Consider the following 14,152-nt stretch of genomic DNA (forward strand, 5'->3'; position numbering starts at 1 on the left):
AGGTTGACCAAAAAATAAGTTTCTTTTCTCTGTGATACATCCTAGTATTGACCAGGCTTCTGGTACTCAGAGGTTTCCTCAGCAGAGGTAGGAAACATCTCCAGCAAGAGCAAGCACCTTCATCATTTTAAACATTGACATTTTAAACACTTAAACATTTGTCAAAAAACATTGACAGATGAATTTGACAAGCCCTAAAACTGCTAAAACGTAAGAGAATAGATCATGCAGTTAGAATCAAAGAAGAGGACAGAGAGAGCAAAGCAAAGTCTCCCTATCAACACTGGCAGACATTCTTTTGTACTCTGTTGAAACCATAATTAGAGAAATAATTTCAGCTTCCTAAAAACAAGGGTTCATCAAAACTGTTTTACAGGAGGAACAGCAAATAAAAAGATAGCAGCATACAGGAAAGAAGCAGTAATTCCCAAACACCAAATAACCAGAACTACTGTAAGAAGCACACTACCTTAACAAACCAGGAGAACAGAAATACAGCTATCAGAAACAGTTCTTGGCTACAAACATGGACTGCTTTTAAACCACTGGGAACATCATTAGATTCCTCAAAAAGTTTAGTATCAACCAACAGTGGATGATTCCCTCAAGTAATAATTACTAGAAGATCAGAGGTCTGCAAAACTTGCAGACTTTACATATAAAAGAAACAAAGAATATCCTAACAATTATGAACAGTTTCACTAAAGCATAGAATATTGAGCCTATAAACATGAAACTAAAAAAGTGCAGACAAGAAGTAGTCTGAAGGATAAAGCAATTCATAATTAGGAACAAAACAGATTCTCCATCACTCTAAGTTTTAACATTGCAACACATTCAAATCAATTAAGGGATGTTCAACAGTTTATGCTATTCAGATGGTCAAATTACATTACACAGACCGGATTCTGTTAGTTGTAATGGATGAGATGAAGCATAATTTATCTCTAGCAAGAGATAGGTATCAAAAGAACCAACAGAATTTTTCTCTCAATTTAGCTTAAAAATACTTTCCTCCTCATTTCTACTTACACAACATGCTAAACTTACAGGACCAGATATTCTAATGATATTCTAATGAGTCCTTGAGAATACACAAAGCTCAACCAAGATCAGTTTGTTTCCAAAACTTTCTTGCACAAGAAAAAAAATTGTAATATTCTGCTTCTTTCACTTGAGGCATAGAACAAATCACTGTGAATTATCAATGTGAATTGGAAATTTTACTTCAAGTAAGTGCAATATAAAATACTTAACTTGATATTCTATATGAACAACTGTCCAACTTATACTTACACTGATGATCCAAGTGCTACTGCTCCCCAGGCAATGAACTGCTTGTTGGAAAGGATGGGTGGAATGTCTGAGAGCCCAGCAGCTGTAGACACAGGTCTGTTTTTCCCAGATTCCACCTCACCTTTTATCATCACTTCATACTGAGGCCCAGATGGCAGCACAAGGATTTTCAAAGTACTTAAAAAATAAATAAATAAATTTAAATCCCACAACAGAACAAGATCAGCTGATGAAATCAAAACATAACTGAAAAAAATTAGGTGTTTTTAAAACTACCTTCTTAAGGGGAAAATACAAATACTTCTTTTTATTTTATGACAAAGACCACCTTTAGGCATAGCAAAATTTAAATCCTTTGGGCTGTAAATACACATGCCACATGTACCTCACACAGTCTTCTGAAGTATTTCATCTGGAAATGATTCAGATAAATATTTCAGAGACTACAACTCACCAAATTATTTTTTGTTCCTACTAATATCTAATTATTTTGACAGACTAATTTTAGAAAGAAGCAAAGTCTGGCTGTAGATTAAAGAGATGCCTTTTGAATGCCTTGAGAAACTTCATTGAATTTTTACAAGTATGAGGTACTCAGGAGCATCAAGGAAGGAAATCTAGCTTTTAAGTTACAGGCTGAAGCACTTGCTATAGCACAGATACACTTCAAGTCAAGAACAAAAGTCAAGAACCACCATTCTAGATGTCAGTGAATCCCTATGAGACCTGCAGACAAAGCCCTGAATCCCATCAGCAGGGAACATGGACCCTCCTTACTGCCTCAGTTAGTTTATTAGTCTTTTGGCAGCACTTTGACATAGACTATGAAGTTTCCAATCCTGAGTACCTCAAGCTTGCAAAAATTCAATCTATCCAATAGGATCATACTGTCACTAGCACAGAACTTCTCATTGTTTAATTTAAATGCACTGGAGAGGCCTGGTTAAGCTAGATACTGAAGTTGAACATATTTTGAAGATACTCCTTTGTCCATTCTTGCTCTATCACAGCAGAAACTAGAAAACATGTAACAAGAGAGGAAAGGCTGCTCTGAAGACTCTCACATGACATCTTAATGATCACTTGAACCAATCAAGTTTATTTTGCAGAACGAAGTTCAACAGGTGCTAATGAGCAAAACTATGAATGCTTCTTCCATCTGCAAAAGGAACATGTACATTAGTGTTGTACAGAACAAACTTTTATCTGATTACAGCAGACAAAAGAATACTTATGATCCCGATCTCTTCTTGAGTTTTTTCACATGTACAACAGAAATAACATTTCCCTTGCCTCAGCAGAGAGAGAAAGAGGGAAGCAACTGAAGGAGCTGCTGACGGTAGGTATTTTGAAGCTTTGATGTACTTCAGCAATAACTACCATATAAAGGGCTTCAGGGACTTACTCCATTTTTTTACACTAAACAAGTCTTAGAATGTTTCTTGATGGGAAATATTACCTATTCATTCAGCTATACACACCTGAAGAGGCAGATAATCTATAGAAAAGGTGAACCTTAACAAAAACCCTTTTGTAATGGATGAGAGCTCTCATGAAAACAACTGAAGACAAAGTCTCTCATACAGGTAAAACTTTCAATTTGTTCATTACTTTAAGGTCAAAAGTAGTTCAGTTTAACACATGCAGCACAGAATCAGTTATATTACCTTTCTGTAGTTGTTATGCTTTTAGGAAAAAATTGGACAGTCACTACTTGTTCTTCCCCAGGAAAAAGGAAAAGGCCCTCAGGTTCAACAGCAAAGCAGCTGTCCTGATCTGACGTCTGAAAGTAGGCAAGGGCAAAAGGGAGGCTTAGTTATCTATTTTAAGGGATTAAACATTTCTACAACATGTAATACAATTTGGTTGTGCACCTGTTGTACATGCAGTTCAGACAATTTGAATACACGTGGAGTCTTCAAAATTTTATCAACTAGCACCCAGTATCATCACTTAATGTGGCATTTGTGATAGGAGTCATATATCCTATTTCCATGGCCTCTGATCGTAGAAATTATGGGCTAACAAACCTCTTTTTATAAAATGGAACCAACTGCTCCTTCTGTTGACTTTGAAATGCTAGTTGCAAATGTGTTTAGTTATCTTTCAGTTTGGAACCATATTTTCCACGGATTTGTAAAAAGGTCAAGTAAAGACATTGCATATCTGAAAAGAACTCACGTTGTATTTGAGTTGGCAAGATGTACACTGAAAACTAATGCAGTTTTGTTAGAAAATATAGATGTTTCCCAATGCTAATATTCATCTTTGCCCTAAGCAGGCTTTACTCTACCAGCTAACTAACACCTGCTGTGCAGCACAGGCTTCACTACTTTTACATATAACAAATATTTTTGTTAAAATTTAGTAAAAATCATAAAGGTATGTTTGCTAAAACAAATATAACTGAAGTTGAGCAAAAGAACACCCATATACTTTTTCCAAAAGTGTAAGCCAATCACTACCATCTTTCATTCCCTTTACATAAACTTGTAAAGCTTTTGTCAAACCACAGAGCGGAGCTAAAATCCCAAGGCTCAGCTCTACTTCAATACAATATAAACAGCAAAAAAATCACGATTTCAAGAGGGAAAAACCAACCTACCTCAACTTTCAAATATACACAAATGTTTCCAGCATTTTTCAGTGACAGCTGCTGCTTGACTGTTGAACCCACACTAGTAGACAGATGTATTTTCTGTAAAAATTAGGTAAGTGTGTATGTATGTATATATATATATACATTATAAAATCAAACATTACAAAAGTAGAAGGCTAGGAGAGGCAAACTATTCTTAAAACATACTTCGTAAATATACACACACCTGTAAGTCCTTTGGAACATGTATCCTTGCTGTTCCAGCTCTTGCTCGGAGAGAAATACTTTTAATGACAGTGCTAGGTCCTGGACTATCCACTTCCACGTCCACTCTCGCCAAGAACTCATCTGCTGGACCCAAGGAATCTAGGAACAATTTCATGAGTAACAAAAGCAAGCAAGTCTTCCAGCAGCAAAAGCCATTCCTATGGATGCATGTCTCACTTCAGCTACTCTTCAATCTTAGCATATTCATGTGGAGATAATAACAGAAGCTCACTCATTACTCCTGCAACACCTTTTTCCTCTTTTAAATAAAGTCTCACAGGACCTTATTTAAGAGTTTTACGTTTTCATCAAATGTGACTGAAATTGTCGCTAATGCAAACAAAGAAAACCATTCTACCACACTAGTCAAACAAGGTGATATATGTACTATTTTCTATTCAGGAAGCCAGAACAATTCAGAGGTTTCTTCAAATTTATTATCTATTTTGCAACTAATGCAATGTTTTCTTAAGTGACGGTTTAATTCCCTCAGTAAAAGGAGTAACACAGATTCCATGCATCTTGCAGTACAAATTTTTTACAGCCTCATGCTGAAGTATAAGTGTCCCTGGTAACACATAAAGGCTTAAGACATAGAGGCATTCTGTCTCCTACAGTTACTAAAAATTAATGTGATACCTGAAATATTAGTGCACACAAACCAAACATGGTTTTAAGTTTGCAGTCTGTCCCACAATTCTAACACATGTATACGTTAAAAGTCAAATCTGTTTCAGTTGAAACTAAAATCAAATTACTATACCTGAACCAGAAATTTGTTTCTTAGGTGCATGAAACAGAACCCAAACTGTTACAGCTTCAGGATCCTGAAAAAGAAATTTGTTGACTCATCTTATGGGGAGGGAGAGAATTATTAAGAGGAAGCAACAAAAAAACCACCCACATAACCCAAACAAAACTGCTCAAAAAGGTACACTCACCAAAAATCATTACTATGAACTCAAATATTCAGCACTGTCATTTCAGACAGCAAGTAAAAAGAAGAATCAGCCAACTATGAACTACTCACTTGGCCATCATAGCTTGCATGTATCACATGATTTACAACTGATGGAGCTGCTGTCTGAGAAACTGCATCCATTTGTTCATTAGAAGTGTTAACTGGTTCCTTGGAAAAGGTGAAGCACCGCCAGGCTACTGCATTCTGTCAAAAAGAAAAAGAAGTATTACAAGTATTAAATCTCTTATGGTCACTAACAGCAATGCTGACAAAATTGAGAAATGCAAGACAAGTTTTGAATGATCCAAGTAGTTTGGAAAAAAATAATCAAGAATTAGCCTATAGTTTTGGTAAGTATATGATAGTCCAGCAAACCCTCCAAAAACAATAGGAAAACCTTTTGTAGCAAAAGGGGATAAGCAGAGTCTGGTTAGCTTAAGCCTTCCAGAAGTTTGGCTGTTCAAGACCAAACATTACTAGTCCTCAACATAACCTGATCCACCTTAACGTAAGGCCAGTCCTTTCTTGTTCCCCTGTATAAGGAAACCAGGCCAGCTCTTCCCACAGCACAAATCAGCAGTCAGCCCAGCCTAGCCAAAAACCTGAAACTGCATTGCCAGAGATGCAGAGAGGACAACACTGTAGCCTCTCAGACAGGCTATTACATAGTGTGAGACAAAGCAGATAGAGAGAAGAGTCCTGTTCTTGCTCCTGCAGAGGAGGAAGGAATATGTTAAACTTGCTAGTAGCAAGCTTGGCTGCTTGTGTGAACAGTCAGCTGTTCCATTTGAATAGTGGAATATGTCTCCAGCTTCTCAGAAAGAAGAGGGAAGCTTCCAGCTTCTCCAGCTTCTCAGAGGAAGGTTTAGGCAAAACAACCTTTTATCCTATTTGCTGCCCTGTGCTATCAAAGCAAGCATCAGAGCTGGAATCCCATGGCTAAGCTATAAAAAGTAACCAACAGATATGAAACAAAACACCGCACCTATCCCAGAAGCATTTTTGTCGGTACCATTACAGCAGACTCAGATTACCACCCTGCAAAAACTATTTATTTCCTGACTAACAAAAGAGTTCTTGGGAACCTTACAGCTACTGTCCAAGATATATTTCTCAATGACATGTAACATAAAGTATTTGGGTATTAAAATTCAGTATCACAAGATGTTAACTCTCACATACAGGAAGTTTACTGTACTTACTGCATTAATAATAAGTCTAATTGGCACAAAAGCATGGGTTTTGTTGATAAGTTTTAGGGGAAGAGCCTTCCAACTGCCAGAAGTCAAGTCACCAAAATCCAGGCAATCTCCTTTTCCGGCTTCCACCTGGTTTTAAGGCAAAGCAGAACTTAGAAGAAAGGAAAACCTTCAAAACACGCTACCCTACAAATGCAAAGAAAGGATGTTATTCACCTATTCCATCCTCTTAATGCTATATCCACATATAATACAAACCTCCTACCAGGGGTAGGAGGAGTCTAGAATCATGTTTTCTTTGATATTAGAAGGGGTTAGAGCCAATTGGCTATCTCCCATGCATTTTGCCTCAATCAATGAAGCCAATCTTAGCATAGTGTTTATCCACCACAATCCAGCACACAATCCAATTATTTCGGATAATTCAAATTAAAAGTAAGTTTAAACCATGGTTATTGCTAGCAAATAAGAAATGTCAGTTTTGGATAGTTAAAAAGTCATTTTAGCAAATTAAAAGTTGAGAAAATAACTAAGGGGCTGTTAATTTTTGCTAAAAAATTTAAATTAAAAAATTAAAAACATTTAAGTGTCATGATCTGCAGCAAAATACAGCTTTTATTTGGTACTTTTTCCAATCTCAAGAATATAACAAGACATGCAGAGATTTAGCATAGGGTTTAATTTTAGTTTGAATATGACACAAGTTTGAACTATATACTATGAAGAACATGGAGAATGGACTACATGTAAAAGAATAAAAAATGCATTAAAAAGAAAGAAAAATTATGGAAGAAGCATTAAAAATTATATTCATTCATGTGCATTCATACTTCAAAACACATACTTAGCCCAAAGCAAGTTAAAAGACCACCTTAAATGAAAAAAAAAAATATTAGCTGTGGCTGATGACTGAGAATTTTACTTTTATCAATGATGTCACAAACTACCATGTAATCTGTTCAGGCACCTCCAAAAGTATCATCAAGCCTTTTTCTACCTGTCCATACTCTTAAATCTAGGACTACATGAGGCCTCCCACCTGGTTGTTCTTCATGAAAAGTCACAAGACAAAAGCATTTTACACATCCACTTATATTTAATTTTTAATTAGTCGAAAATAAGAAAATATTCTCTACAATCATAAACAACCTAGAGGTAGTAAGAAACCAAGACAAAGTCTACTTGATGTAAAAAAAAAAAAAAGCAATCCTTACAATTGGAAACAAATGCTTTTTGTTACACTTAATGCCCAATCCAACACAGCAGACACCTAGAAAGCATTAGACGTTTAAGGTCTCATCCAGTCTTTCAACAATGAAGAAGTAATGCATTTTAACTTATTCTTTCCACACAGAATCCTTCATTTCCAGCTAGGTGCTTTTCCACAAATGGAACTCCCCAAACAGCAATAAGCTTCTCAAAATTTTTCTTATATTCCCACTTAAAACATATGAAATTCCAGGTTTCTCAGAGGAACAACTTTGCAATCCTATTATTTTCCAGTGTCATTAAATTATTCATAAGATTGTAACAACAACAAAAGACCCACAATAAGCAGCTACTTACTTCTAAATTGGGGTTTTCAGCGACTGCTGTCAGAACTACCCTGCTTGCCAAAGCTTCTGACTGAACGATTGTCTCAGCATCTGCAGCAACTGGCCAAGATGAAACATTGAGGATACACTGGAAGATCCCCGAATGGGAAGGTAAGAAGAGTATTTTCAGGTCGTTGGTCGAGTAGGATCCTACAATGGTTTTGTTCTTGAAAACCAGACATTGATATTTCATAGGATCCACCTGAAAAACAAAATACCTGTCATTTTCCACAGGCCTTTTACCAGAAGACATTTCCTTTTCAAATACCACATTTATCCAGCACCACTGCTTAACACAGAAGTTTTGTATATATTTTTCCTCTATTTAATTAATGCATCTTCATATCCATGGCCTATTTCCATCCCGCTCAACTGCAGGTCTTTTCTTTTAATTTAAACAGAGAAGTCAGCCTGAAAATTGCTGAGGTTTCTTTCTACCATCTAGTGGAAGATTGACACTGGGAAAATTAATTAATAAGTAAAACCCTGACTTTCAAGAAAGAACAACAGCGTATCTAAGAGCTGACCAAATAAAATTAGTTTTAATCACACTGTGCAAACAAATGCATACACATGGAAATAACTGTAAAGCAATTTCATTTAAAAAATCACCTCTCGATACAACAGAATTGCTGGCTACAGGAGCTACATAAAAGCACCATGACACTGATTAGAAAACTATGCAAGAAATCATTATTCTCATATACACACACACATCATATATATATATGTATACACACATACATGAACACACAGAATTGTGGCTTGATGTTCTTTAAAAAGGAAACATTCTGAGAAAACAAGATCAAAACCAGAAATCATACTCCTGGAAAGACATGTGCTACATCTGCTGGAAAAATATACCTAAGGAGGGATGTGATCAGGATTTCTAAGACTTACAAGCTGCAATATTTAAAGTGAATCATTGTCTGCTATTCCTCAGTAATATGGACCAAATAAAAACAGCAAGAACCATATTTAAAAAAGAAAAAAGCAATACTTAATACAATCTACAACTGAACTGAACTGTGGACAACACTACATAATTTCAACCGATTAGCTAGATAAAGAGCAGTCTACAAAAAACTAGTAAGAACAGAAATAACATCTAACACAAAAGCTACCAAGTACAAAGCTGCCAGAAGCTCGGAGTATCCTGTTCTGTTGTTATATTCTTCTCTACTAAGTGTATTCATCAATTAAAAAAAATCATTTTGATGGACCTTGAATCTAACGCATTCTCATGTTTTCAAGTATCATGTTACCATGATAACAGAAGTATATAGAATTTAACAAAATTGAAGTGCAAGACAGCCAATTTACAGCCTACAAGCTACCTGCTGCAACCCACAGAACAACCCATCTAGCTTGAAGCCTTCTCCAAATACTTCTCATTCTCCATCCCTCAAGACCTCCTGATTTCAAGAAAAACAGGCACAAACTGCCAAAAATGTTTTAGCAATAACAGTGCTCAGCATGGATGTCTTCTGGCCTAGGACTGACTTTTCTTGCATACACAAAGGTGGAATGAATAACCCATAAACTCAAACCTTCCACACTTCATGCACACAATACAATTCTACAGATCAATCGCTTCGTGTGGCATTTACCTCACACAGTCTACTTGTTGGAGGAAGCCAGGTGGCCTGGCTAAAGACAGTAGCATTGGTTTGTGCATATTAACTACAAAACAGGGAAAAAATTACAAATCTGTAGAGAGGGGCATAATTTTACATATGATACCTGGTAAGATTACAGTATTATTCAGCTTTATTTAAAAAAAGCCTCTTACCTTTTCCCCATTAATTGAAACACTGAGTATTCCAATGCTGACCTGCAACCACCGATCAGTTGGATTATAAATGCTAAGAACCGTCTGTGATGCAATTCCCACACAACAGGCATTAGGGAACTTCAGTTCTTCTGGTACTTTTATATGCCCTTTGGAAGAAAATATGCTCCTGTTAGTTACAAGTACTCAGAAGCAAATCAGAACTCAGGCTGCTACCAAGTTTATGAACTCATCTGACAAATGCTTCATTACGGCAAGGAAACGTTTGACTCCTACAGTTCTCATAAGAATGTTTTCCACAAGCATGAAATTCGAAATTTCAATCACTTCTAATGTGCATCTTTAAGTTCTACTGTCACAAAAACACATACTTATGGAAATAGCATATTCCATGCAGACCCACAAAGTATATAAAACACATAAAACACTCAGTGGTCACAATTTAATCAGTACTAGCCCAACTCAGAAAATTTGAACATTAGTAATACAACATCCTGTTAGTGTAAAAATCAGCAAGGAGTATTTCACTATTTTAAAATGCACTAACAAGATCAATGATTTGGAACAATCAATAAACAAGCTCTAAACTGTCACAGATTCAAATCTTCAACCCCTCTAAGCTTGTCATTTAGACTGAAAGAATTAGCCAGAAAAAAAAGTATAGCAAAAAACAACTTACAAGATTATAGGTTAAAAGAACTTTTTAAAATTAAATAGTAATTTGTGTTGCTTACATTTAGAGCTAAGTCTAGATACAGAGTACTAGCAGAAGGGACAGAAGACACTTGGCAGCCTGTCCTTCCCTTGATAACCAGCAAATAGTTTGAACCTTCCATGTGCCTTCTTAGGAGTTTTGGCCTTCACTGGCTGCTAATACCAAATTAGGCTGGAAATAGAAATGTCCTCTACTTTCCAGATAAAATACAATGGAATTTCAAGAGCATGACTTGTCTTGCCTAGTTTGAACTGAAGCTGATATTGAAGACTGCTGAAATTCTTCCAAAGTATGAGAAATGGTTTTTTAAGACCATTAGGGGAGCTATAAGAATAGACACTGAATTCAGAGAACATCTTTAAACAAGATGAACTAGTAATAGAGTTTGCATAAACAGTAATTGCAGTTACATTTAGTACCATCTTAATTTTATTTACTATAACATAAGCAACGTGATTATCACCATTCCTGTCCACAGCTGTACTTCAAACACACTGTAAAAAACACACTTACCTATACCAGGTGACTTTGACAACTCCCACTCACTTCTGCCAACTCCAAGAGGTTGCCGAGTACATGGTTTCATATTTAAGATATTACTATTCCATGAAGTAGGGTGTGGATTATAAAGTGAAACTGCGCCCAAAGAGCCAGGACGAATATTTGGACCTAAAGGAATTCCTAACATAAGTGGATTCTCAACATATCCTGCTGGGACACCAGAACAAGGAAGCCCTGCTGGAAGGCCAAACCCTGCAGAGCTGCAGCCATGAAACTGAGACAGAACTGCATTTCCTGTAGGTTGTATAGTTCCCAGATGCTGCTGTGCAAATGGAGTTGTTGCCAGAGAATGCCCTGTAAGCAAGGTGGGAACAGAAGAAGAAATTGCTTGACTCTCAGAGGTAGTGACATGGGATTTAACAGTTGATATAGGAACATACTGTTCACCAGATGAGTTTTGATTGCATGTTAAACAGGTGTTTAACCCAGAATAAAGAGGTAATATATTCAGAGATGGTAATCCTTGTCTCTGTGCTTTGACTGTTTGATCCTGACACGCTTCTTGTGCATCAGTGTTGACAGAAAGTGGTTGAAAGGTGCAGAGTTTACTTGGTAAAGCAGATTTAACATGATCTAGCTCTTCCTGATTTGCTGGTACATTTGACGAAACAGATGGAAGCTGCTTTTCATTCTTCAGAAAACCTTCTTTGGCCAGCTCTTGATCCAGTACATTACCAAGTTTTCTTTGAAGACCAGCAAGTTCATTTTCTTCTCGTTTCTGGTCAATACTAAGTACTGCTTCTCTTCTATTTCTTTGACATGAGTGGTCTTCTAGATTTTCCTTTGTGTGTTCCTGAGGAGGAGTTGGGCTGGCCTGAATTATTGTTGTGCTCAGTTCACCAGCATTTTCGTCCTAGTAAACAAATATAACATGCAGTATTACATATTTTAGAAAAGCAATAGGGCATGTAAGACAGACCTTAATGCTGGTACTGCCTGTTCAGAAAACTTTCCTGTCTGATCCTTACTGGTATTGCCATCCCATATAAATAATCAAGTTTGTCTTGTCTGAAGTTTTACTTCTGTAACTGTGGCTCTTCACAATGAAAAAGGAAAAACCTGCAACTTCAACCTGTCTAATATCCTAAAGACACATTGTACTGGGTCTGGCCGAGATAAGAGTGGATTTTCTTCACAGCAGTCTCTGCGGTGCTGTATTTTTAGATTTGTATTCCAAACAACATTGATAACACACAAGACATACTTACAAGATTTAAAAAAATAATAATAACTGAATGGCCTTGAACCAAATCACCAACGAAAAAGGATTCAAGATGCATGAAAATGCATTGACACAAACATTTTCTTTGTGCACTCACACAAAGAAATCGTTCAAGCCCAGAGACCTGCCATTTTGACAGGTATGGTGTAGCTGGAATGAGCACTCATATTTACACAGACATGCATGTAAGTAAGAAAGCTTCTTCAGGTTTTGTCTGCCTGTTTTTAAGTTCCATCCACAATTAAACACACTTTGGAAGGGGGGAGACATAACACAAATTCCAGATCCCAAGGAATGCATAAATTCAGATAAAGATTGTCAATTATTTTAATCAGCTTAAGATTGCAAGTCTGAACACAAATTTCACCCTCAATGTACATTCTTTTCTAAAGCAATAAAAGCCGTCAGAATGACTGTCAGAGGTAGAAAATTATAGTTTCAGTCCTGAAAAAAGTAGTACAAGCTATATTATGTATTTATAAACATTTCTCCACAAAAAAAACAAACCAGGGAAAGTATTCTCCTAACAGTTGAAGCTGAACAGCAAGGGAGCCTCAGGTGCAATGAAAGCAGATATAGAGCCTGCAAAATACTACTGGAACACCGCACCACATTCCAAGAACAGAATGACTTAATGAGAAATTATGAAAAAAATGGAAGAAAAAAATACATCAACTCTAACATTTTCAAAAGTTCCTAGTTCTTTGATTGTTTTACTATCTTTGTATTTATTAGAATGTGTGCATTTAGTACAGTTGATACCAAAATTCAAGTTTCTGAAAAACTCAGAAGCTGGAAAGAAGCAGAATACCTTTTCCCTATGCACAGCATATCCTAAACTGTTTCAAAACCCTTAAGGCTTTTCTAATTTAGAAGTACTTTGACCTGTAAATTTTGGTTTAGGGCAAAGCAGAGACGCTGTTTTGTGTTTCTTACCCAGTATGTCTCTGGATTATGTATCACTGCTGTGTTTTTATGGGTACTGCCAGGTGCAGAGACATAGGTTAACCTGCTCATGCTTGGACTCGAGTAAACAGACTGAGGTAGTACACTCTCTTTGCAAGGAGATTCCTGACAATGTGACGGGCAAGTAAAGTCCTTTTCAGATCTGAAAAAGAGATTCAAAGTATGCCAGTATTAAAATAAATATTTTTAATGCTGCCCTCAAGAAAATCAATGTTACACATTACCTATACTATTCTAGAAGTCAACTTACTTAGCTGTTCTGTTAAATGCAGTCAGTAGAAATGAGAAATCAGCTCTCAACCGTTACAAATTCTGGCTTTGGTGTACATAAAACTCATTTTCATTCTATATAAATCCATATAGGTAAAGCATTAGAGTTCCACAACTGAACTCAGATGCTAAGGCCACAGAAAGAACACAACTTATTGAAAGAAAAAGAGGTGAATCAATATATTTGTATCTAATGAGATTAAAAAGTCAAATGAAATCATTCAACTTCCCAGGCATCACATATTAGTTTCCTATTCACTGCTGAGATTCTCTTCATTTCAAACACCTGAAAACACAGAATCTCTCACCACTTTGTTCAACAAGACAAGCTAACATGACAACAATTAAAATCACTGACAATTTTAACTGGAAATCCCAGTATCTGTACAACATGCCAGTGAAAATACATCTACTCCCATACATATTAATTTCTGAGAAATGCCAGACAGCCTGTAATTCTAATAACACATACAAACTGTAGTTCAATATCAAACAATGAACTTAAAAGTTCAGAGAAATCAGGTGCCTCATCTTTTTATAAGACTGCACACAACCATTAGCTAGTGGCCATGTTTACGACTATTGAATTAATTTAGTTGAAATCTTATGACACATTGTTATGGGAGCTCATTTAAGAAACATTGTTCTTTCAGTTGCTAAGAAAACCTTAAACCTTGGACACAAGTATGTATCAAAATACAAAACAGTC

At 36.3% G+C, this 14,152-nt stretch overlaps 1 protein-coding gene across 1 annotated transcript in view; it reads right to left on the minus strand.

Annotated features, from left to right (window-relative positions):
* The window catches only part of CEP192 (centrosomal protein 192), a 71,286-nt gene that overhangs the window by 24,755 nt on the left and 32,379 nt on the right, over window positions 1-14,152 (minus strand). Inside the window, exons 27-37 of the mRNA XM_048289166.1 lie at window positions 13,144-13,315; window positions 10,938-11,838; window positions 9,710-9,858; window positions 7,889-8,119; window positions 6,326-6,451; window positions 5,193-5,327; window positions 4,926-4,989; window positions 4,122-4,261; window positions 3,902-3,994; window positions 2,964-3,079; window positions 1,297-1,473 (exon numbers count right to left, since the gene is read on the minus strand). Coding sequence (XP_048145123.1) covers window positions 1,297-1,473; window positions 2,964-3,079; window positions 3,902-3,994; window positions 4,122-4,261; window positions 4,926-4,989; window positions 5,193-5,327; window positions 6,326-6,451; window positions 7,889-8,119; window positions 9,710-9,858; window positions 10,938-11,838; window positions 13,144-13,315 — 2,304 coding nt within the window. The remainder of the gene's footprint in view (window positions 1-1,296; window positions 1,474-2,963; window positions 3,080-3,901; window positions 3,995-4,121; window positions 4,262-4,925; window positions 4,990-5,192; window positions 5,328-6,325; window positions 6,452-7,888; window positions 8,120-9,709; window positions 9,859-10,937; window positions 11,839-13,143; window positions 13,316-14,152) is intronic.

Source organism: Corvus hawaiiensis, chromosome 30 (genome assembly GCF_020740725.1).
Source record: "Corvus hawaiiensis isolate bCorHaw1 chromosome 30, bCorHaw1.pri.cur, whole genome shotgun sequence".
In the NCBI taxonomy this organism is placed as follows: Eukaryota; Metazoa; Chordata; class Aves; order Passeriformes; family Corvidae; genus Corvus; species Corvus hawaiiensis.